This window comes from Perognathus longimembris, chromosome 1 (assembly GCF_023159225.1).
Source record: "Perognathus longimembris pacificus isolate PPM17 chromosome 1, ASM2315922v1, whole genome shotgun sequence".
NCBI lineage: Eukaryota > Metazoa > Chordata > Mammalia > Rodentia > Heteromyidae > Perognathus > Perognathus longimembris.
The window spans coordinates 75,526,273-75,551,703 of NC_063161.1; the positions used below are offsets into that span (position 1 = coordinate 75,526,273).

Genomic DNA, 25,431 nt, shown 5'->3' on the forward strand with positions numbered 1-25,431 from the left:
GTGGATCCAATATGTCTACCTTTATTTACAAATATCACATGAATGGATTCTAGTTCAATCTACATGTTTAAATCCATCGGCTAAAAACATAGTACATATTGTAAACATAGCAATATTTAATACAGTATCTATTCTAAAATATTTTCATGTCATGATCACATTTGTTATACCTGAAATAGAATTTATACACATTAAAGAATTACTAGCAATGGTTGCTCACCTTACAATTGAGGAAAGGGGTCTAGGGCTATATTTTATTATCTCAGAAACATCTTCAAAGTAAAGTTAAAGCTTGTCTTTGATTGGCTCGGTGTATCCTTTTTTGTATCCATATTTAAAATGAAGATTGACACAGAAAATAGCTGGGGCCCCTTCTAATTTACAGTATTTTAAAAAATCAGTTTGAGATTCTTAGGGAAATTGTCTGTTGTGAATAATAATAATAATAATTAAAAAAAACGGCTGTAAAATAAACTTAATGGAAAGGGACTTCAGACTGTCAGTGAGAGTTCTCAGGTTGTCAGTCCTGCTTGGGCTGCAGCTGCCGTTTCCAGGCCTCATTCAAGTAAACTAGTCGTTTGTAGTTGATGATGAGAAGGATGAAGTTCAGCACATATGTGGTGACGCAGATGATGCAAAACTCCTTCAGCACAAAGTACAGAATGTAGGCCAGGTACAGAGAGCCCACGACAGACACGATGGAGGACGTCATGAGGATCAGAGCTGCAACTGCACTGGCTGTCATTCCTGGGGGAAAAAGAGACACGGCTCAATCAGGCTCTGCCCCTCAGGAAGCATCGGCTCCAAGGGGCATTTTAGGAATACTAATCTCATCGCAAACTCTGACATTGGAGAACAAAATTACCTGTCTATTTTGTTAAGGTTAAGCAGGCTGACTTTGCAGACAGGATGCCAGTTTCACAGCTGCAATGTTTTTGATTTATCAATATTTCCACAGAAAATACTGCTTATTTCAGAAACTAGCCTCAGTTAAGCATATGCATATAAGAAGAAACTATTCCATGAAGCTGATGTGTAAAGTCCACATTCGCATATTGCTGGTGAGCAAAGGAACTGGTGACACCTCCTCAGGCTTTTCACTACAGGCTTCCCAGCTGAGAAGGGATGATTTGGTTTTCATCTTTACATCAAACTGATAAAAATCAAAAAACAACAACAACAGCAACAAAACATACTGGGATGTGACTATAACTACATGTTGCAAAAAAAAAGGAAGGAAAAAACAAACAGGAGCATTTCAAAGTGGTCAACTAGGTGACTATGAGAAACCACACAACAAGTTGGCCATATTTGGGTTGGCCTCATCAAGAAAAAAGGCAATAATTAGGTGTGCATAGCCAGGGTTCTCAAGGCAAAAACATGCCTGAATTCTGGACTCGGCTTCACAATACTGTTATTTTGTTATTGTCTGTAAACAACAGTATATAAAGGATATATGCACTAATTGTCAAGGGCAGAAGAGAAGGTGGAACTTTCAATGGCTAGAAACAGTAAGAGGAAAAATAAGAATAGGCGATAGCAGGCTTAAAGACATCAACTAAGGAGCATCCTGATGCTTCCAGAACTACTGAGACAGGGTTTTAGCTTACCTGAAGTTCTTATCAGAACCTCACAGTTATGCTCTGCATGACTAAGGTGCTGGCAAATTATCTGTGCCAGACAATGGCAAATCTGCTTCTGTCAGTCAAGTTTTATTGAAACTCAGTCATTCTCACTGATTTACAACTCTGTGGCTACTTTCACACTAGAAAGGCAGAGTTGAGCTGGTGTGGTAGCCCACAAAGCCTGAACTATTCTATTTGTGTGTGTTGTATGTGTGTACACGAGTGCAAACATGGCATGTGTGCCAGTACTAGGGCTTGAACTCAAGGCATGTGTGCTGTCTCTTAGCTTTTTCACGGAAGGCTGGTGCTCTGCTACTTAAGCCACAGCTCTAATGTGGCTCTACTGTGGATTTTGGGGGGTTAATTGGAGATAAGAGTTTCATGAACTTTCCTGCTGGAGCTGGCTTTGAACCATGATCCTCAGATTTCAGCCTCCTGAGGAGCAAGGATTACAGGCGTCAGCCATCAGTCCCTAGCACTATTTTTCTTGTTGGTCTTTTACTGAAAACATTTTGTGGCTTCACCTACGTTAAATATCTAAAACTTCAAAATATGAATGCCGTCATCTTTATTTTAGCCAAGATAGGTTTTTGTGGGCAGTTGTAGGAATTAAACTCAAGGCCCTACCATCTCAACCAACAACAAGGAGCCCTGGTGTGTGCCTGTCATCCACTCTGTCTGGAAACAAAACAGAATAGAGGTCCAGGAAGGCCTGAACAAAAACAAAACAAAACAAAGACCTATCTCAAAAAAAAAAAAATCAGAGCAGAAATGTAGGGACAAAGGGTGAACAAATGCAGCAGTGGTACTCAGTAGACATGATGTAGAAAATGAACTATACAACTGGTAGGTGAGGACGGGAAAAAACTGGGAGAGATCGAGGGAAGGGTGACAGTGTCCAAAAAGAAATATACTCTTTATCTGACTTAACTACAATGCCTCTGTATATCACTTTTATAATAACAATAAATTAAAAAATTAATCAGAGCAAAAAAGGCTAGAGGCATGGCTCAAACTGTAGAGTGCCTGCCTGGCAAGACAAAGCCCTGTGTTTAAACCTAGATACCTTCAGAAGGGCTAGTGGGACTTAATATGTTGATATAAAAAGAAAATCAAGCTAGGATACATGAAAAAAAGAAGAAAAAACTGGCAAGCTGTAGAACAGTGTATACAGCATCTGCCTTTCACATTTAGAGGAAGAAATCAAGATTACTTATTGCAATTCCTATGTGTATTCATAAACTCCACAACTAGAAGGTGGCCATGGGGTTAGAGTGCAGGGGATGGGGCCACATGGCACCAAACCATTATAGAACATGGAATGTGCATGCTGTGTGGAGCACGGAAGGGAGTGGACACAGAGGCTCAGATGTTCTCCAGTGACATCACATAAGCATGTACGGAGCTCTAAAATGTCCAGGGAAGCATGAATGGAAGTAATACGTATAATAAGTTAATCTTATAAATAAAAACCTGACTCTATCTGCTAAATAACCAGATTTTCCTTAGGCCCTTTTCTATTAAAAGAAAATACTTTTAATACATTTTTATTTTATGCTTATAATTTTATGTACTTTATGTGGTTCTTTAGAACTCCAACAGAACAAATGTACATAATAAGAAGTGAATTTCGCCTCCCCTCTAGTCACCAGCTCCTGGTCTACACAGTTACATGCATTCATACAAGCATATATGTGCCTTCTGCCTATTTAACTATAATTTGCTTTTCACTCAGTGCCTACCTTAGTCCTTTCTACTATGGAAGTGCCCCAATACATTCAGTCATTACCTAATGTTGGACTACTTCTAATTTTTTGCTATTTTAAACGCCACTGCTATGAGTACCCTTATGTACACATCTTTATATTTCTGAACAATTAACATATACAGAGCTGAGCAGACTTGATAGGATTATTCAGAAAAGTCCACAAATTTGCCTCATGACAAACCAACTTCAGACAGAAGAGTTAGATATATTTTTAATGAATCAAATCACAGAAACACTTGTAAATCATGGGATAAAATATTAACAGTTGCAATGCAAAAAGCAAAAGTGAAGGCATTTAAGTATAAAATCTTATACAATAAAATTCACAAAACCAACAAAGGATAAAGTGAGTTAAAGTATCTGTAATATGAAAAAATAAATTATCTCAATAATCTGGCAAAATAAAGAAAATATAGTAAAGTTAAAATAACAGTTACTAATATCTTAGAAATCTGACAAAGACACTTGTAAAAAATGAAGCCTGGATGAAGATAGACAATGTTAGAATCCACTAAAATTCCTATGTGCTCTGACTCATTAATCCCATGCCTGGAAATGAGTTTTGTGGGAATAATTCAGAGGGATAGGGAAGAAGGGACTTTAAACAAAGTCGATCATTACAGCATTATTAAGAATAAAGAAGGCTGGGGATATGGCCTAGTGGCAAGAGTGCCTGCCTCGGATACACGAGGCCCTAGGTTCGATTCCCCAGCACCACATATACAGAAAACGGCCAGAAGCGGTGCTGTGGCTCAAGCGGCAGAGTGCTAGCCTTAGCGGGAAGAAGCCAGGGACAGTGCTCAGGCCCTGAGTCCAAGGCCCAGGACTGGCAAAAAAAAAAAAAAAAAAAAAGAATAAAGAAAATGTGAAACCTAGAGGTCAACAAAAACAAAACACAGAAAATAGGCAGCACATTGGAGCTGGGAATATGGCCTAGTGGCAAGAGTGCTTGCCTCCCTGGGTTCGAGCACCACATATATAGAAAATGGCCAGAAGTGGCGCTGTGGCCCAAGTGGCAGAGTGTTAGCCTTGAGCAAACAGAAGCCAGGGACAGTGCTCAAGCCCTGAGTTCAAGCCCCAGGACTGGCAAAAAAAGAAAAGAAAAGAAAATAGGCAGCACTACACTGAAGGTAAGCAATCTCACAAAATAAATTTGAAGGTTTTAAAATGCAGAAGACAGAGCTGAGGATGTAGCTCAGTTGTGGAGCACTTTCCTAGCTTATGGGAAGCCTGAATTTGATCCCTAGTACTGCAAAAGAAAAACAAACAGCAGGCAGTGGAAGCAGTAGGCATTTAAAGTGGTGGATTTAGGAACATCATCTTCATAATATTTTTAAATGGCTACATAGCCTCAATACAGTAAGAAGCCAAGTGTACAAAGACTGGAGTATAATCTCCAAAACAGGACTGGCAATGAAATGTTGCTATTCACGATTAAATACTGATTGATAGCAAGTCCAATGTTAGCATCATTAAAACAATACAAAAACAAAATAAAAACCCTCAGTTGAGTCATGTTTTCATAACACAGAAATATGATGCAAGCTTTATGCTTCTATTTGATATAAAGACACTTCAGAGCAAAGACACAAAACACTAAATGGAATATAACAAATTCATTTTTGTATTGCTGTATAGATACTTACCAAGTAATAACTGCAGTATATAAAATATAAGTCCAAAGACACTGTTTGGCTGGTTTAATACACCATCCTTTCCAAAAATGGAACCCAAAAGACCAAATCCTCGACCCCATCTGTAAAATAAGGAAAACCAGTAACCCTATATTTAACATTCCCTACGTTTAAAATGTAAAATTAGTTGAGAATGCTATCCAGTTGTAAAATAAGCCAAGTTGCCAAACTTCTCAAGTATCTTTTGTTCAGAGTGATTATCCACAAAGGGCTGCCAGTCACCAGACTTCTGTATTTCTAATACAACATGCGTAAACATGCCAATGTGCCCATCAGAATCTCTAAGCAGCCTGATCTCTTATCTTCTCTTTTCCAAAAGGTAACACCATCGGCAATGGCTAATGAACTCCTCTGAGTTGAAGCCAAGGCCTCTTAGTAGTGGTATACTGACCTTTTGGACTACATCATTCTTTTTGGTGGGGTGGCTCTGTGTGCTGTCGTGTTTAGCAATATCCCTGGCCTCTACCTTACTTGCTCCTCACACTGTTTCCCATCTCCAACCGTGACTACCAAAATGTCCTCAGTCTTTGCCAAATGGTCCCTTGGGACCAGTTGAAAGCGACATCAGTAGCTCCTTCATTCAAAGTATATAGACTGAGTCGTTTCCTGGCAAATTTCACTAAGCTATGCATGAAAACATATGTAGAACTTCCGTAGAACCTAGTTCCAAAGGAAAAAAATTGACACATTATATGCCCAAACAATATTCAAAGTTAGCCATCAAATTCCATATTTGACTTAAGATTTTTAGAATCTTATTTTCTTACTCTTAAGAAGGGATTACTGGGCTGGGAATATGGCTTAGTAATAGAGTGCTTGTCTAGCATGCATGAAGCCCTAGGTTCGATTCCTCAGTACCACATACATAGAAAAGGCCAGAAGTGGCACTGTGGCTCAAATGGTAGAGTGCTAGCTGTGAGCAAAAGGAGCCAGGGACTGAGTTCAAGCCCCAGGGCTGGGGGAATGAAAATCAAATTTGATGCAAATATCAAACCAACATTTGCTTTGGATAAAAACTATTGAAAGATTTTAACTGAATTACAGTGCTTTTTAAATGACAAAAGTCAGAAGGAGGGGCTGGGAATATGGCCTAGTGGCAAGAGTGCTTGCCTCCTACACATGAAGCTCTCGGTTCGATTCCCCAGCACCACATATATGGAAAACGGCCAGAAGGGGCACTGTGGCTCAGGTGGCAGAGTGCTAGCCTTGAGCAGGAAGAAGCCAAGGATGGTGCTCAGGCCCTGAGTCCAAGGCCCAGGACTGGCCAAAAAAAAAAAGTCAGAAGGAATGCACTCTAGAAAAATCTAAACTTTGGTTCTGAAGACAAATTGCTTACTTATAAGGATAGTGATTTTTATTAGTTATACTGGTTTAGTAATTCTCAAGTTCATGAGAAAATGAGCCAGGTGCTAGTGACGCATACCCACAATCCCAGCTACTCAGAAGGCCTGAGATCTGAGGAGCACAGCTCAAAACTAGCCTGGGCAGGAAAGTCTCTGAGACTTTTAACTCCAATTAACCAGCAAAAAGCTAGAAGTGGAGGTGTGGCTCAAGTGGTAGAGCACCAACCTTGCATGAAAAAGCTAAGGACAACACCTAGACCCCAAGTTCAAGCCCTAGTACCATCATACATGTAAAAAGAAATCTCATCATCATGATGTTGGAGTAAGAATAATATAATGTTACAACCAAGAGAACCATGAAGGTTTCCAGTTACATTTCAAAGTGTGCAGATATTTATGAGCATGCGTACACTTGAGGTGCTGGTGTTGAACACAACAGAGGAAGCGCTCCCCGCCTTGTGGCGCTTAGGAGTCTAGTTAGGGAAGCAGTAAGCAGGCAAACACATGACTGAGTTGCCTCTAGAGATGGAGGAGCCACACTGATATACAGGAAAATTGGGGTTCTGAAAATCTTAAGTCTGTGTTCCTCTACCAGCCCTTGCCCACAATATTCCGGTGGTGCTGGTGCTTGTGGTCTGAAGACCTTACCATGAAGCCTGCTGACTCACATAGAAAGAAATGGGCAGAGCTCTTGTAACTAAGTGGCCAGGGAAGAACTTTCTTAGCAATTAAACTTTAAAAGAAATCCTGAAGGGTGAGGAATCAGTCTCATGAGAAATGGCAAATACAAAGATCTTCAGTAGGAATAAGCTGTGAGTGTACCAGACAGCATTGGACTGACACACCATGATCAGGAGAAAGAGGCTCAAGTCCAGTCATCTGAACCATCCAAGGGCCCAGTTTGCAGGCCTTGATGAAGAGATGGAATTTTAATCTAATCGCAATGGATGCATTTAGGAATGATGTCACTCCGGGTGATGGTGTAAAGACAACCTACAGCAGAGCAGAGTGAATAAGGGAGAGACTGCAGGCAATCAAATTTCCTGACTTATTCATGTGGAGTAGGAGTTCAAATTTAGTCACTGCCTCTGCAATAGAAATAATTGGGCATACTGCCAAAATTACTGGGTAAAAACTGCCTAGTTCATTCTCTAAGATCACATGGGTATTTTCCTTGAAAACAATGTGATAATTCCCAAAATGAAGAATTATTTCATCAGCAAGTACACATTTTCCCAGTGCTGATGTCTCATGCTTGTAATCCTGGATATACAGGAGATGGAGATCTGAGGATTCAGGTTTAAAGCCAGCCTGGGCAGGAAAGTCCATGAGATTCTTATCTCCAATTAACCATCAAAAAGCCAGAAGTAGAAGTAGAGCTGTGTCTCCAGTGGCAGAGTGCTAGCATTAAGCAAAAGCTTAGTGACAGACCCTGATCAAGTTCCAGACCTGGCGCATATGTGCATACGTGTGCACCTACACACACACTAAGTTTTCAAAGTAACACCGAAGTCTTACAGAGAACCAGATTTCCCTATTCCACTCTTCCCTGTGATTGATTCTGACCCCAGAGACAATCACTTTGATATTTCTCACTACTCTGTGAACTCCATTTACCTGCACATTTCTAAGTAATATGTTTCTTTGTCTGTCAGTTCAAAATATTACCTTTTGACATTTTAATATGGTAGGTCAGTGCTGCTTTAAAGAATTATAGAGAGCCACCCAAACATATGAAGTGAACAGAAGTGAACAGGCCTCTGTAACGAATTTCCCAAGCAGAGTCACCCAGACCAGCAACCACGCCTGTCCTTTTCACTCACTGTTATTTGCACACCAATCAACGGTGACTTTTAGTTCCTTTTTAAGGTGGAAGAGGATAAAGAAATAGAGTCCAGGCTGGTCTGGAACTTGCAATGTTCTTGCCTCATTTCACAAGGTATCAACACATACCTGGTGGGGTTTTGGGTTTTTTATTGTTTTTGGTGTTTTGTGTGGTGTGTGGTGGGGTGTTTTTTTTTTAATTCTGTTTTGTTTTTGCAGTAGTAGGGTTTAAATTTTGAGATCTGCACTTCCTAGACAAGCCCTGTTTCCCAATATCTCTCTCTGTTTCTCTGTGTGTGTGTGTGTGTGTGTGTGTGTGTGTGTGTCTGTCTCTCTTTCCTCTCCTCTCCTTCTCTCTCTGATTGGTCTTGGGTCTTGAACTCTGGGCCTGGGCGCTGTCCCTGAGCTCTTCCGCTCAAGGCTAGCACTCTACCACTTCAGCCACAGTGCCACTTCCAGTTTTCTGGAGGTTAATTGGAGATAAGAGTCCCACAGATTTTTCTGCCCGGACTGACTTTGAACTGGGATCCTCAGATCTCAGCCTCCTGAGTAGCTAGGACTATAGGTGTGAGCCACTGGCACCCTGCCAACGCACAAATCTTAACTACATAATTTTGACAAATGTCTATATCTAGGCAAATGACACCATCACATACAGAATGCATCCACCACCCCATTCGATTCTGCCCAGCTCCTTCCTTTCATCCACAATTCTGTGTGTGTGTGTGCAGTAAGTTTGTGGACAGCAAGGATTGCAGCAGCCCAGTCTCCAAAGCAAAACTAGGTGACTAGACTCCTGGGTTTCAATGCTGTGCTCTTAACTTTGTGTCCCACTGTTACAAAAACTGATGATCATCCCAGCATTCTCAACCAGAAAGAAAAATCCATTATTCCTTTTATAAATGTAATTAGTACAGTTAATGATAAAATTGCATATAATACTATAAGCAAGTTAGCTCATAGGCAAAGTAGACTGGTATTGCAAATGACTCTCTTCCTTGGCAAGGTAACTACCATTCTATCTGCTATAAGATGTCTTTGGTGAATGCACTTGACAGGACTTCCTTTTTAAGGCTGACTAGTATGCCACTGTATATATACCACATTTGTTATGCATTCATCCACTAATAAGCATGTGGTTGTTTTCATCTCTTGGCATACAAAGCTGCCTCAACAATTAAAATTGCTCTTGTAATTTTTTTCACCCATTCCTCTGAAAAAGCCCATATGATAGTAAAATTCAGATAAAAATTCAACGTCAAGGCAACGTCAAAGCAGATGAGGCCCTTGAACCAAAGAGGGCTCATGGGAGAAGTAGCTTTGAGCAAATATGCAAAAGCCATCCATACTGCCTTCATTTTAAGTTCATGAGTTATACTGTCTAGAGGAAAAGATAACCATATAATGTATATGCTGATCCAGAGGGTGAAACAAAACCATGGGAATTAGTCATAGAAATAATGTTCAGGCCAGGCATCAGTGGCTCATGCCTGTAATCCTAGCTACTCAGGATGCTGAGAATTGAGGATCACGGTTCAAAGCCAGCCAGGGCAGCAAAGTCCATGAGACTCTTATCTCCAATTAACCACCAGAAAACCAGAAGTGGCGCAGTGGTTCAAGTGGTAGAGTGCTAGCGTTGGGCTGAAGATCTAAGGGATAGCGCCCAGGCCTAGAGTTCAAGCCCACGACTGACAAAAAATATAAATAAATAATTCAGCTTAAAAAGAACTACCCAATTTTTTTTCCAGTTATGTTAAGAACTCAAAAGAGTCACAACAAGTAAAAGGAAAAGGGATCCTGGCTGTATAAAAAGGTACAGCAATTAAGTATATTATTGTCTGAGTAATGGTGGCTCACTATAATTCTAACTACTCAGGAGGCTGAGATCTTGAGGGTCACAGTTCAAAGTCAGCCCAGGCAGAAAAGTCTATGAGGCTCTTATCTCCAATAAACCAGCAAAAAGCCAGAACCTGGGCTGAGAATGTGGCTTAGTGGTAGAGTGCTTGCCTAGCATGCATGAAGCCCTGGGTTCGATTCCTCAGCACCACATAAACAAAAAAAGCCAGAAGTGGCGCTGTGGTTCAAGTCGTCAGTGCTAGCCTTGAGCAAAAGAAGTTCAGGGACAGGAGCTGGGGATATGGCCTAGTGGCCAGAGTACTTGCCTCATATACATGAAGACCTGGGTTCAATTCCCCAGCACCACATATACAGAAAATGGCCAGAAGTGGCGCTGTGGCTCAAGTGGCAGAGTGCTAGCCTTGAGCAAAGAGAAGCCAGGGACAGTGCTCAGGCCCTGAGTCCAAGCCCCAGCACTGGCAAAAAAAAAAAAAAAAAAAAGGGTCAGGGACAGTGCTCAGCCCCTAAGTTCAAGCCCAGCACTGGCAGTAAGAGAGAAAGAGAGAGAAAGAGAAAGAGAGAGAGAGCATGCCAGAACCTGAGGTGTACACAGGATTGAATGAACCCAGGAGTCTAAGCCCAGACTGGGCAACACAGTGGGATTTTTTTTTTTGTTGTTTTGTTTTGTTTTTAAAAGGGGAAATGAGAAAGGTAAAAATGACAAAGACCATAATTCACTGACTCCATTAGCCCTGTGGTCTGAGCATACCAAGCAAAAGACAAAATATGAGCTGGAGGTGAGGCTCAAGTGGCAGAACATTTGCCTAGCAAGTGCAAGACCTTTTAATTCTTAGTACCTCCAAGAAAAAAATTACTGTGATGTATATATACTGTTAAGAAGTCTGATAATGGTTCCTTCTTAAAAAATAAGTCCCTGGGGCTGGGGATATAGCCTAGTGGCAAGAGTGCCTGCCTCGGATACACGAGGCCCTAGGTTCGATTCCCCAGCACCACATATACAGAAAACGGCCAGAAGCGGCGCTGTGGCTCAAGTGGCAGAGTGCTAGCCTTGAGCGGGAAGAAGCCAGGGACAGTGCTCAGGCCCTGAGTCCAAGGCCCACGACTGGCAAAAAAAATAAATAAATAAATAAAAAATAAGTCCCTGGAGGGTTATTCCTAGCAGGAATTGGTAAACTATTCCCTTTGGCCAAAGCTAGCCCACTGCCTCTTTGTAAGTAAAGTTTGATGGGAACACAGCCACTCTCATTCATTTAGTTTCTGGCTGCTTTTGCACTAACAGAACAACAAGTAGTAGGGACACAGATCATATGGCCCCCAAAGTCTACCATATTTCCTATCTAGCCCTTTATTTAAAAAGCTGCAAACTTCTGTATTTGATCAGTATGATATCACTATTGACAATACAGTTATAGTATGTGAAGCCAGTATCCACATTAACAGAAGACAGACAAATTGGCTACTAAGTGCCTCTTTGCCACCAGAGGTTTCACAATGGAATTTAACTTGGTGTGTCCATCCTGACTCTAGTTCTGGGCTCTAAAATCTCCAAACCCAAAAAAGTTTTGAGCAGCTGCTCTGTCCAGACTTGGTGAGGCATGGATTAAGATGTTAGGCCAGATGGAGACCCCACTCATAGCCTCTTCCTATGCTGCAGGACACAAGAACCAAACACTCTACACATTCTTGTACTCAAACAGAAGCCCCTCAATCACAGGAGAAAATCTGATCGCCCATTTTTACTGCAGATAAAATCAGCACCAAGCTGCCACCTATTATCTTGTAACTATCACGCAGCCATATAGCACCCCAACCTTTCTCCTTTCCAACCAAACCTCTCAACAATGTCTTCTGAAGTCTAGTCACCTCTCAACTAAAAAAAAAAGAAAAAATTTTCTGCCTGCTTTTGCTAGGCTCCAACAAGAATTTTCTCAGATTATTCTCCTTCTTCATTTTTGCTATAACTATGCTCTTTTTGATGTCTTACAAATCTCCTACTCCTTGGAGGTATGCTTCAGTGTAACGAGGCATGCCCTGACATAGCTCTTATTACTGCCACACTGCAACCTATCACTTTTAGGGTCCCACACTCTCATCCAACTTCAGCCTTTTCTCCCAAAGCCCTGTCATCTTTTTGAGACCTCAACATTACAGAGAGGAACAACCACATCAAAAGCCTTAGTAATAACAGCTCCCATGATTAAATGTTCTAGTTGCTCATTACAATTGAAGAACTGAGTGATGGTTAATACTCTCCAAAATGAAGACACCAAGTCACTGACTCCAGAAGGGCTGAACCCAAACAGGCATATGAAGAAAATGAATGCAGACACATCTTAGCAAAACCAGGCCTCTTTAAATAAATCCAGAAGTGAGAGAAATGGACACATTTCTGCCAAAGTGCTAACAGTAGGACAGCTATAAGCAACAGAATAAAAGAAACAGAAAGACAACAAACAGCCAGCCTATAAAACTAGCAAGTCTAAATCTTAAGCCACAAAGTTTTCTTTTCCAGATGAATAAAAGCTGAATGTGTCCACAAGCAGATCAGAACTAGAAGACATTCTCCAGGCAAAAGAAAGCTAAGACTAGACAGCAGCACCACCAAGACACAGGGAATGAAGAAGGCTGGCAGAAATTAAAAGTAAAATGAGTGCCTGGAGCTGGTGGATCACACCTGTCATCCTAGCTACTCAGGAGGCTGAGATCTGAGGATCACAGTTCAAAGCCAGCCAGGGCAGAAAAGTCCATGAGACTCTTATTGAGACTCTTATCTCCAGTTAACCACCAGAAAACCGGAAGTGGCAGTGTGGCTCAAAGTGGTAGAGTGCTAGCTTTAGCTGAAGAGCTCAGGGACAGCATCCAGGCCTAGAGTCCAAGCCCTATGAAAAAAACAAACACGATAATAACCTCAAAGGTATGAGAATAATAAGCAATACATCGATATTTCAGGATCCATGTACTAGTGGAAAAGTAATAAAGTTATTTATTAATATCAGACTTCAATAAGCCACGGACACACAGTATAATCTATAAAATGAATAAAAATATAAGTAACTATACTTAAATAAGTAAATGGATATAGTAATACAGGGTGGGGAAAGTAAATTATAGATGTTTGAGTAATCCAAGAGAAAGCAAGAGGAGGAAAACAACATAGGAACATATAGAGGGGTAGGGAAGGGGAGTATGAATGAACAAAGGCACAGGAAGAAGTGCAGCCAGGATACTCAAATGTATATATGTGACCAAGGCAGTGGGAAATGAGAAATAAACCCTAGGAAGGAAAGAGATGGGATGGGGAAGAATGACGAAAGGGGTGACTCTGATCACATTAAATTTGTAAAGCCTGTACAACCTTTTGAGACAATGTCTCACTATGTAGCCCAGGCTGGCTTTGAACCTTCTTGATCCTCCTGCCTCAGCTCCTGAGTCCTGGGGATCACATGTGTGTACCACTGCAGCTGGCTAGGTTTTGTTTTATGGTATTATGGTTTGAACTTGAGGCTGTGTCCTCAGTCCTAAGTGTTAGTTTTTAAGTTCACATATATCAGTAATTAAACTGACCACATATAAGGGCTATAAAAAACACATGTGACAACAATGTGACATGGCTAACACTGCGATTAAAAGACTATATCCAAAGTTGGTGCTGGTGGCTTACGCCTGTAATCCTAGCTATTCAGGAGGCTGAGATCTGAGGATCTTGGTTCAAAGCCAGCCTGGGCAGGAAAGTCTCTAAAACTTTTATCTCCACTAAAGTACCCAAAGAAGGCTAGAAGTGGCATTGTGGCTCAAGTAGTAGAGTGCTAGCCTTGAGAAAAAAAGCTCAGAGACAGCACCCAGGCCCTGAGTTCAAGCCCCACAACTGGCATGTCAAAGGAATGGGAAGAGAAAGGGAAAGGAAGGGAAGGGGAGGGGAGAGGAGGGAAGAGACTATATCCATAAATGCATGCACTAGTGATCCAAGTATCCATTTTTTTTTAAGTTATATGGAAAAACCCTGTAAACTAAATCCTCCTAAAGCAGAAGAAACTAGTAAGTATAAGAGAAATGGGGGGGGGGGGGGAGGCTGGGAATATGGCTTAGTGGCAAGTGTGCTTGCCTCATATACATGAAACCCTGGGTTCAATTCTCCAGCACCACATATACAGAAAATGGCCAGAAGTGGCACTGTGGCTCAAGTGGCAGAGTGCTAGCCTTGAGCAAAAAGAAGGCAGGGACAGTGCTCAGGCCCTGAGTTCAAGCCCCAGGACTGGAAAAAAAAATAAAGAGAAATAGGGATGGGGCTGGGAATATGGCCTAGTGGCAAGAGTACTTGCCTCAAATACATGAAACCCTGGGTTCGATTCCTCAGCACCACATATATAGAAAGGGCCAGAGGTGGCGCTGTGACTCAAGTGGTAGAGTGCTAGCCTTGAGCAAAAAGAAGCCAGGGACAGTGCTCAAGCCCTGAGTTCAAGCACCAGGACTGGCAAAAAGCAAAACAAAAATAAGTTGCTTTCCTCATGACAAACTGAAGATCATTTTATGTTTAAGAGCTACATGACTTTCCTTTGAACTGTCTGTCTTGGGCTCGACAATCTATTGAGTTTTTGGTCTTTTCCACAATCAAGAACCCCTGGTTTAGCTGGGCACTGGTGGCTCATGCCTGTAATTCTAGCTACTCAAGAGGGCTGAAATCTGAGAACCATGGTTCAAAGCCAACCCAAGCAAAAAAGTCTCATGACTCTGAACTCCAATTAACCACTCAAAACCCAGAAGTGGAGCAGTGGCTCAAAGTGGTAGAGTGCTAAGCCTTGAGCAGAAGAGGTCAGGGACAGTTCCCAAGCCCTGAGTTCAAGCCTCAGAATTGGCACAAAATAAAAAGGGAAAAATTGCTTGGAATGACTTAGCAGTAGAATGCTTGCCTAGCATATATGAAGCCCTGGGTTGGACTCCTCAGTACCGCATACACAGAAAAAGCCAGAAGTGGTGCTTTGGCTCAAATGGTAGAGTGCTAGCCTTGAGTAAAAAAAAAGCTCAGGGAAAGAGCCCAGGCCCTGAGTTCAAGCCCCAGAACTGGCAAAAAAAAAAATTACTTTAGGAACATCTTCCTTAGTACTACATGGAAAACAACTAAGCATGCAATAATCACCTGTATTCCCAGTCATCAGGAGACTAAGGCACCAGGACAGTAAAAGGTAAAAAAAAAGACAGAAAAGCCAAAAGTAGAGGCATGGCTCAAGTGGTAGAGTGCCAGCCATGAAAGAAAATGTTCAGCAAGAGGTGCTGAGTTCAAGACTCTTCACAAAAAAAGTCACTTGCCACAGGGTGACACACTTAGGAAGGATGTGGAGTATGTGTAATACTCAGCAAACCCCTTTGTACTCTGCCACTTTCTAGGTGACGCCAAGATGAGCAGCAACCTAAGAGACAAGCAATGCTTCTGAGAATGGCTCCTAGTTTTTATGTTTTCATATAAAGGAGAGCTGGTAATCAGGCCCCTCTTGGTCTTCCTTCTTTGACTCTCAGGGAGATTTAAGAGCACTGGTTGGGTCTGTGTACCTGGAGAGTCTATGAAAAGGTTAGTGCACAAGTGTGGGATCACCTCTTCTTAGGGCCAAACCTACTCCTTGGGCAGAAAGGGCAGATGGCCAAGGCCAGATCAGCAGCCAACCAAGGCAGATGGGCTTTCTCTGGTTCCATGCCCCAGGCAAATGACAGAAAGTATTTAGGCTTTGCTCAGATTACAAGGAGATCCATTTTTATTTGAGGTGGAGAGGGTCCACTTCATGGGAGGGCATGTTAGTTTGCAATCATTTAAATATAACTGTACCCTAAAAAAAAAGGCAAAAAAAAAAAAAAAAAAAGAAAAACAGTATTTCCCCATGTACCGGCTGGACTTAGTCCAGTCTTTCGGAGTTGGGTGCCAAAGTCCTAGCTAGGAATAAAACAGGGCTGGTGATGTGGCTAAGTATTTGCCTAGCATGTACAAGGTGTTCAAGCACCAGCACTGAAGAAGGAAAAAAGAAAAAAAAGAGTAAAACATCAATATTATTTTCTAGTCAGTAGAAATATTTTATCTAAGGCTCTCCTTTAAGGATCCTGTAGATTTAAAAACACCTATAGGTGAAAAAAATTCTGCTAGTTGTGGATAGTTCACCTTAATATCACGAAGAAACTATCCTACTTTCCCAATTTTCTAGCTCCAAATGAATCTCATACCAAAAACCTACATACAAGAACATGCATTTACAGTTGTTTATGCCTCTCAGCATACTGCACAAATTTACCAGAAAAAGATAAATTCTAATTAGAGTTTTCCTTAAAGGCTGGTGAATAATAATGAAATGTTAACTAAAATAAAAACGGGCAATCACTTAAAAACCCATTCTTTTTTTTTTAATTTAAAAAGCCAATGCCTTTTTATTTAAAAATAGAATTACAAAATTAAAGCTTATCATTAAATGATGGTAAAGGTTATTATTTTTGTTAGGACAAGGATACAAGCCTACCTTCAATTACTAAGGTGTCGGGGGCAGAAGGATCATTTGAGTCTGTGAATTCAAGACTGACATGAGTAACATAGCAAGAGCTTGTCTAAAACCCAAAAATGTTAACTAATTTTTTATTTTGCTGTTTTTCCATCTGTATCAAACTATAAAATAGGCATAAAAATTCAGTTTTTTTCTTCAACAGTGGACATTCTTCTGGTTATGATGGTTGTTCTGCACGTGCATTTCCATACTGTAATGGTAAGTAGTTACTCAGATTTAGTTTGAATCAGTGAAGAGCTAAATATTTTTTAAATGCAAAACTATGTTTTCATAGTAAACAACAACAAAACAACCAGGAAAACCTTTGTAGAGAAATTAAGAAATGTTACTTGAAGCCGGCACCAGTGGTTTGGTTCATTCATGTAACCTTAACTACTCAGGAGGCTAAAATTTGAAGGGCAGTACACAAGATTCTAACCATCATTTAACCATGAAGAGCCAGAAGTAGAGTTGTAGATCAGTGGTAGAGCCGCCTGGGAAAAAGCTAAGGGACAGTGACCAGGCCCTGAATTCAAGCCCCAGTACTGGTACCCCAGAAAACAAAAGAAAGGAAAGAAAGATAGTAAAGGGAAGAGCCTGGAGGGGAGGGAGGGAAAAGAATTGACTTACATCTTTCCAAGGTTCCTAACTGAATTACCTGTATCCATTTTTCATTTATACATTAGTTACTAGTACTATACCAGATACTTGTAGATTGCTCTTTTCTCACAGGATTTAGGAGTTTTCACCAATTTGTCTTAATCTTTTTTTTTTTTTTTTTGCCAGTCCTGGCTGGGCCTTGGACTCAGGGCCTGAGCACTGTCCCTGGCTTCTTTTTGCTCAAGGCTATCACTCTGCCACTTGAGTCACAGCGCCACTTCTGGCCATTTTCTGTATATGTGGTGCTGGGGAATCAAACCCAGGGCTTCATGTATACGAGGCAAGCGCTCTTGCCACTAGGCTATATATCCCCAGCCCCATGTCTTAATCTTTATTGGTAAGAGTCATGGCATCTTTGTAAAAACCCATTCTTGGGAGTGGTGCTGTCGCTCAAGTGGTAGTGTACTAACCCTGAGCAAAAGAAGATCAGGGACAGTGCCCAGGCCCAGAGTTCATGTCCCAGTACCAGTTAAAAAAATTAGCTGGGCACTAGTGACTCACATTTGTAATCCCAGTTACTCAGGGGCTGAGATCTGAGGATCTCGATTCAAAGCCAGCCCAGGCAGAAAAGGCCATGAAACTCATCTCCAATTAACCACCAGAAAACCAGAAGTGGAACTGTGGCTCAAGTGGTAGAGCGCTAACTAGCCTTGATCTGAATAGCTCAGGGACAGAGCCCACGCCCACAGTTTAAGCCCCACAACACACACACACACACACACACACACACACACACACACACACACACACACACAGAATGCAGAAATGAAAATGAGGATAGCCAGCCCCAGTGGCTCACATCTGTAACCCTAGTTACTCAGGAGGCTGAAATCTGAGGATCACAATTTGAAGTCAGTCTGGGAAGGAAAGCCTGTGAAACTCTTCAATAAGCCATCCAAAAAATAAAAATAAAAAAAGCCTGAAGTGGAGCTCTGGTTCATGTAGTAAAGCACTAAATTTGATCAAAATAGGATCAGGGACATCAGCGAGGCCCTGAGTTCAAGCCCCAGGACTGGCATAAAAGAAACAAGAAAGGGAAAAAAATGAGGATTAGATGAGGTTTTATCAACTTACTCTAAAAACGTACATTAGGACAAAACAAAACTATAACAGAAATCTAGATTAAAGTGATATCAGATAACTCAAGAATAGAAAGACATGTTATGTTCCTTGATGGGAAGATTTGCTGATAAAAGTTGACTCTGTCCCAAATTTATCTTTAAATTTAGCACAAAACTAATCAAAATCTCAGTAGGAATTTTTTTAGAACTCATCTAAAATTCCCCTGAAACAGAAAATGCAGGCAAAGAGCTAAGAAAAAATTGGAAACAAGCATATTTACACTATGAGATATCAAACTTACTACACAAAGCCACAGGTAGAATGCTGTGGTAATGGAATAAATATAGACAGATATGTCATTGGAACAAAGGTGATCATCCAGAAAGAAGCTTTAAACACACAAGAAAATTTATGGTACTTCAAATGCCAATAAAAAGAAATAGACAAAAGCCTGCCCACATAGAAAAAGTTAAAGCCCGACCTTGCACTAGACACAGAAGTAAATTCCACACTAAAAAAAATTAAAATGTGAAAAAGTTCAAACATAATATTAGAATGAAAAAAAAGGAACATGGAATGGTAGAGATTTCACTAAACAATATTAAAGGAAAAAATCCTGAAGCTGCAAATAGTAAAAGTTATAAAAGTTATAAAACCATATGAAGTTATAATGTAATTCTAGCCCCATGCTAGTTGCTTGTGCCTGTAATCCCAGCTATTCAAGAGATATGTCTGGCTATCTTAGTATGTGCCAAACTGAGAACTTCCTGATTGGGCATCCCATCCTTGCTAGGATCATAGGCACATAAACAGTGACTAGCTTCCCTTGGTGGGAAGAAGAGCCTTGAAGACTTTTCTGCTCAGGCAATCAAGGAACCACAATGCTGCCAAATTTAGCTTCCCAAATCATTTGATATTATAGGCATACACCACTATACTCAGCTATAGTTTAAGAAGGGTCTGGACCAGATAATGGTAGCCTATGACCCTAATCCTAGCTACTCAGGATACTGTGATCTGAAGATCAAGGTTCAAAGCCAGCTTGGGAAGGGAAGTCCATTACTCTTATCTCCAATTAACCACCAAGAAGCCAGAAGTGCAGCTGTGGCTCCAGTGGTAGTTAGCTCTGAACAAAAATAAAAAGGCCAGAGATAGTGCCCAGAGGCCCTGAGAGTTCAAGCCGCAGGATGAGCACAAAACAAAAGGGAGTTCTAGAAAAACTTCTGCCTGGGCTGACCTCAAACCACAATCCTCCCAATCTCAGCCTACTAGGTAAGATTACAGGTACGAGATACAAGTGCCCTACTATCTACACCTCTTGTAGTCTGTGTATTTTAAAGGTCAACTTTATAGCAATAATAATAACAACAGTAGTAATCAAGCTCTACTGATGAACATAAACTTTAAATTATGGATAAGGTATAGTTTTACATCAAGTTTGATTGTACAGCATCAAAAAATAAAACGCTAGTTCATAGGGTTCAACAGTTTAGCTACAAATCTAAGAGTACTTTGTGTTTTGTTTTGCTTTGGGTTTGTGTTTTTGTTTTTTTTTTGTCAGTAGTGGGGCTTGAATGCAGGGTGCTATCCCTTAGCTTTTGTGCTCAGGCTAGCACTTAACTACTTTCAGCCACAACGCCACTTCTGGTTTTGGGGGTGGTTAACTGATGGTAAGAGTGTTATAAGACAGCCAATCTCCGGTAGCAGGTACCAATAATTCTCACTACTCAGGAGGCTGTGATCTCAGGATCATGGTTTGAAGCTAGCCCAGGCAGAAAAGTCCCTGTGAAACTTTTATCTCCAATAAACTACTCAAAAAAGCTGCCCAGTTGGCTTCAAACTGTGATCCTCAGGTCTCAGCCTCCAGAATAGCTAGGATTAAAGATGTGAGCCACCAGCACCTGGGTACTTTGTGCTTTTTAAAGACAGTACATTAAGAATATTTATATTTACCCTGTCTAAAAGACTAAAATATAGACCATTTCCAAGTTGTATATAGCAACAAGAAATGTGAGTACTTTGTAATTACAAATTATTTTAGTAAAAATAACCTTAAATTTGAGATCCTCCTGCCTCAACTACCCAAATGCTGGGACTACAGGCTTATGCCACCACACTAGGAACACAAAGTATTCCTAGAATTGTTGCTATTTTGGATATTTAAATTTTTCTTCCTTTTATTTTTCTCCAAATAATATAAATGCATTGCTTTTTGTTTTCCCTTTTGTTTTTATGTTAAAATTATCATAAATAATTACAAACCACAGGAATTTACAAAAAAAAAAAAAAAAAAAGCACCCAAACCTCCCCACGATGACATGACTTTCATAACAGTAGAAAACTTCCACAAACAGGAAGGTTGTCCTTGGTATTATCTCAAAGTTGATTTGGCTATCACCAGTTTTGTATGCAGTGTACGTGGTTCCCTATAACACGTCACTTTGGAGGCCTTATGTAGCCAAATTTGAGATGCACAACTGCTCCATCCAAACAAGACTTCCCCTTAGAACCACACCATCTTTCCTCTCCCATTACTAACTTGTAGCACCTAGACAGTTTTGTTATTTCTGTGGTTATGTAATCATACAGCAAGTACACTTTTTTTTTTTGGCCAGTCCTAGATCTTGGACTTAGGGCCTAAGCACTGTCCCTGGCTTCTTTTTGCTCAAGGCTAGCACTCTGCCACTTGAGCCACAGCGCCACTTCCTGCTTTTTCTGTTTATATGGTGCTGAGGAATCAAACCCAGGGCTTCGTGCATGCTAGGCAAGCACTCTACCACTAAGCCACATTCCCAGCCCGACATGTACACTTTTAGGGCTGGTACTTTAACCTTATTGAAATAACTTGGCAGCACAAATATCAGAGGTCTTTAGTATGTAAAAATTTAGGCCAGGAGCTGGTGGCTCATACCTTTAAATCCTAGCTACTCAGGAGGCTAAGATCTGAGGATTGTCGTTCAAAGGCAACCTGGGCAGAAAAGTCCATAAGACTCTATTTCCGATAAACTATTAGGAAGAAACCAGAAGTGGTGCTATGGTTCAAATGGTAGAGAGCTAGCCTTGAATACAAAGAGGCTCAGGGACAGCACCCAGGTCCAGAGTATGAACCCCAGGAACAGCAAAAAAAAAAAAAAAAAGTCCTCTCATACTTATCTGCACTTAAAAGAATGTGATATAAAAGAATACCTAGTTTAACATGTTTCTGGCCAAGCTCTTTCTCAAATCAAGTAAGTCTATTTTACATACCCATATGACCACAGGCCATTTATTCTTTCATTATTTTCTACCCTTTTATGCCCTTTTCACCTGCTGTTTCCTGGAGTCCTATCTTCCAGGAGACAATCCCTCTTAGCTCTCTCTGCCTGGTGATTCTGCCGGCACCACCACCCAGGCCCTATTCTCTCTGTGCCTCAGGTCCCTAATATCCAGTACTTGAGAAAGAGTTACAGTATTCAAGAACAGACTCAGACTTTCTTCCTCCCATTACCAGTAGGTGCTGTACCTAACTTTACATCATCTCTCTTCCTCGGGTTACTCTACTAAATTCCCATCACAGCCCACTCCACTGCTTATCTATTAACCAGCAGGTTTGCCAATTGGCAGGTCTTACTTAGCAGCTTTTGGCTCAGAAAGCAACCACCCCAGGACCTTCTTCTTGAATACTATGCCTTCATAGTAATTTTGTCACTTTTCCAAAATGATTGTTCTAAACAGGTAAAGGCTATACCTAGGTATTTCTGTCATATCCTTTTATTTTAAAAAATGGCACTGCTATCCAGGCACTGGTGGCTCAAGCCTGGAACCCTAGCTACTCAGGAGGCTGAGATCTTAAGGAGCAGTTTGAAGCCAGACCAGGGAGAAAAAAAAATCCATGAGACTCTAATTAATAAGCAAAAGGCTGAACTGGAGGTGTGGCTCAAGTGTTAAAGTACCAGCCTTAAGTAAAAAAGTTTAGTGAGAGGGACAGGCCCAGAGTTCAAACAGCAGTACCAGCATAGAAGCGCGTGTGCGTGCACACACCACACACACATACACACGTCAACACCAGGCTTACATCTTACAGGCTTATTATACCTGTAATCTTAGCCATTCAAGAGGCTGAGACCTAGAGGATGGAAGTTCGAAGACAGCCCGGACAGAAAAGGCTATAAGGTTCAATCTCCAACTAACCAGAAAAATGCTAAATTTGAGGTATGGCATAGTAGTATAGTTCCAGCTTTGAACAAGAAAGCCCAGTGACAGTGCAAGGCCCTAAGTTCAAGTTCAAGCCCCAGTACCAACACACAAAAGAAAAAGGAAAATGTACAAATGGCTCCAGAAAGTTTTACAGCTACCTAAGAGGGAAAAGTACATGCCTGACTGAGGGGTATAAAGACTTCTCACTGTATATGCAGTGTTACCTTTTACATTTGAAGCAACAAATATGCTGCTTATATTAAGAAGCAATATGTTTGTATGTATATTATATATTAATATTATTTATACTAGTAATATACACTATATATACACACAAGAATTTAAAATATGAGTTGATGAGGGGATTGTATTTATTTACTTTTAGTTTTAAGAGAAAGTCTCAAAACTGCCAGCCTAAAACTGTGATCCCCCTGTCTATGCCTTCCAAGTGCTAGGACTAGAGGTATGTGCTAATCCACATCTGGTTTAAAATACTACTCTGGGAAGTGGAGCTGTTGTTCAAATGGTACAGTACTAGTCTATAGGACTTTTTTTTTTTTTTGGTGAGGGTCCATGGGCTTGAACTCAGGGCCTGGGAGCTGTTCCTGAGCTTTTCTGCTCCAGGCTAGTGCTCTCCCACTTGATCCACATTTCAGCTTCCCACTTTTGGGTGATTAACTGGAGATAAGAAGTCTCACAAGCTTTCCTCCCCAGCTGGCTTCAAACCACGATCCTCAGATCTCAGCCTCCTAAGTGGTTAGGATTATAGGCTACCAGCGCCAGGCTCAGGAAATCAGACTTAATCACAGTCTGACAGTACCTGTATTACTCTGGGCAAGTTACAACTTCTGGATCTCAGTTAAACAAATTAAGGAACAATAAACATGTCTACATTCTATTCTGATTCCAGATTTATTAACTATCTCAAGGGAATGAATAGTGATTTTTTTATTTTAATTTTTTTAGCTTCAGTACTTCTTTAAAAAAGTTTAAAAGTTATTGTAGAGGTAATGTACAGAGGGATGACAGTTACATAGTCAGTAATGTGAGTACTTTTCTTTTTGGACAATATCACCTCTTCCCTCCCTCTCTCCCAGTTTCCCTTGTATCCCCACCCACAAGTTATATGGTTCATTTTCAACACAGTGTCTAGTGAGTACCACTGCATTTGTTCATCCTTTGTTCCTCCATTTCTGTGTCCCCTTACCCTCCTAAAGACATATAAATGAACAAACAAAACAAAGAAAAAACACAAACAGCAACAAAGAAAAAACCCCGGTTTGTATTTTATTTCTTTTTTCTTTTTCTTTTTTTGCCAGTCCTGGGGCTTAAACTCAGGGCCTGTGCACTGTCCCTGAACTTCTTTTGTTCAATGCTACTTGAGCCACAGTACCACTTCTGACTTTTTCTGTTTATGTGGAACTGAAGAATCAAACCCAGGGCTTCATGTATGCAAGGCAAGCAGTCTATCACTAAGCCACATTCCCAACCTTATTTTTTTCTTCTAAGATGTGAAGAGAGAGCTGGTCACTGGTAGCCCATGCCTGTAATCCTAGCTACTCAGGAGGCTGAGATCTGAGAATCACAGTTCAAAGCCAGCCTGAGCTAGAAAGTCCACAAGACTCATTACCAATCAACTACTGAAGAGCCAAAAATGGAGCTGTGGCTCCAGTGGTAGAGGGCTAGACTTGAGCAAAATAAGCTCAGGGAAGCACCCATATCATGAGTTCAAGCCTCAAGACTAACACAAAACACACACACACACACACACACACACACACACGCGCACAAACACACACACACACACACACACACACACGGAGAGCGGCAGGGCACCAGTGATTCCTCACACCTATAATCTTACCTAGCTACTTAAGAGTCTGAAATCTAAGACTGGAGGTTCTGAGTCAGCCTGGGCAAACAGATTCAGACTTTTATTTTCAATTAGTGAGTAAAAAGCCAGAACTGAAGGCATGGCTCAACTGGTAGAGGACCAGTCACAAGCAGAAAAGCCAAGCCAGAGCATGCTCCACTTCCTGAATACCCTGAAGCCCTGGTACTTCACAGAGGGGAAAAAAAAGGAAAGGCACAAGTCAAACATTTTTGTAAAACATGGACATTTTGGGGAGACTTGATGATTTTCAAATACTAGTTTTTACTTTTCCCCAACTATAGAACTACATCTGGGAATGTGGCTTAGCAGTAGAGTGTGTGCCTAGTATGCATGAAGTCCTGGGTTCAATTCCTTAGTACCACATGCACAGAAAAAGGTGGAAGTGGTTCTGTGGCTCAAGAGGTAGAGTGCTAGGCTTGAGCAAAAAGAAGCCAAGGACAGTGCTCAGTCCCTGAATTCAAGCCCCAGGACTGGTAAAAAACCAACAACTATAAAACTAGCTGGACACCAATGACTCATGCTAGCTACTCAGGAGGCTGAGATCTGAGGACTGCAACTCAAAGCCAGCCTGGGCAGGAAAGTCCTTGAGACTCATCTCCAGTTATCCACTAGAAAACCAGAAGTGGCACTGTGGCTCAAGTGCTAGAACGCAAGTCTTGAGTTGAAGAGCTCAGGAACAGTGCCCAGACCCAGAGTTCAAGCCTCACGACCAACAAAAATGGGGGAGGGGAAGGGCTGGGGATTTAGCTCAGTGGAACGGTGCCTGCCTGGCAAGTGCAAAGCCCCGAGCTCGGTCCTCAGCTCTGGAAAATACACACATACACATACACACACACGCTAAAATAATATTTAAATATATGTGACAATCCCTGAAACCAGAAACTTGCTCTACTTAAAGGCATGTATTATCACATGCTGTGTGCCCCCCCCCCAATACTATCTCTAATCAATAACAATTCTGAGTGCATTTTATTTCAGGTGAATGCGGATATCTCACCTGGCGAAATAATAAA

General features: G+C 41.1%; 1 protein-coding gene across 2 annotated transcripts in view; it reads right to left on the reverse strand.

Moving 5' to 3' along the window:
* Vkorc1l1 (vitamin K epoxide reductase complex subunit 1 like 1) overlaps nucleotides 1-25,431 on the reverse strand; it is a 29,932-nt gene continuing 4,501 nt past the window's right edge. Inside the window, exons 2-3 of one of the 2 annotated variants that reach the window (XM_048329745.1) lie at nucleotides 5,040-5,149; nucleotides 1-747 (exon numbers count right to left, since the gene is read on the reverse strand). In XM_048329745.1, the coding sequence (XP_048185702.1) occupies nucleotides 521-747; nucleotides 5,040-5,149 (337 nt within the window). In that variant the 3' untranslated portion in view covers nucleotides 1-520. The remainder of the gene's footprint in view (nucleotides 748-5,039; nucleotides 5,150-25,431) is intronic. The other variant, XM_048329752.1, reaches the window with a different exon arrangement.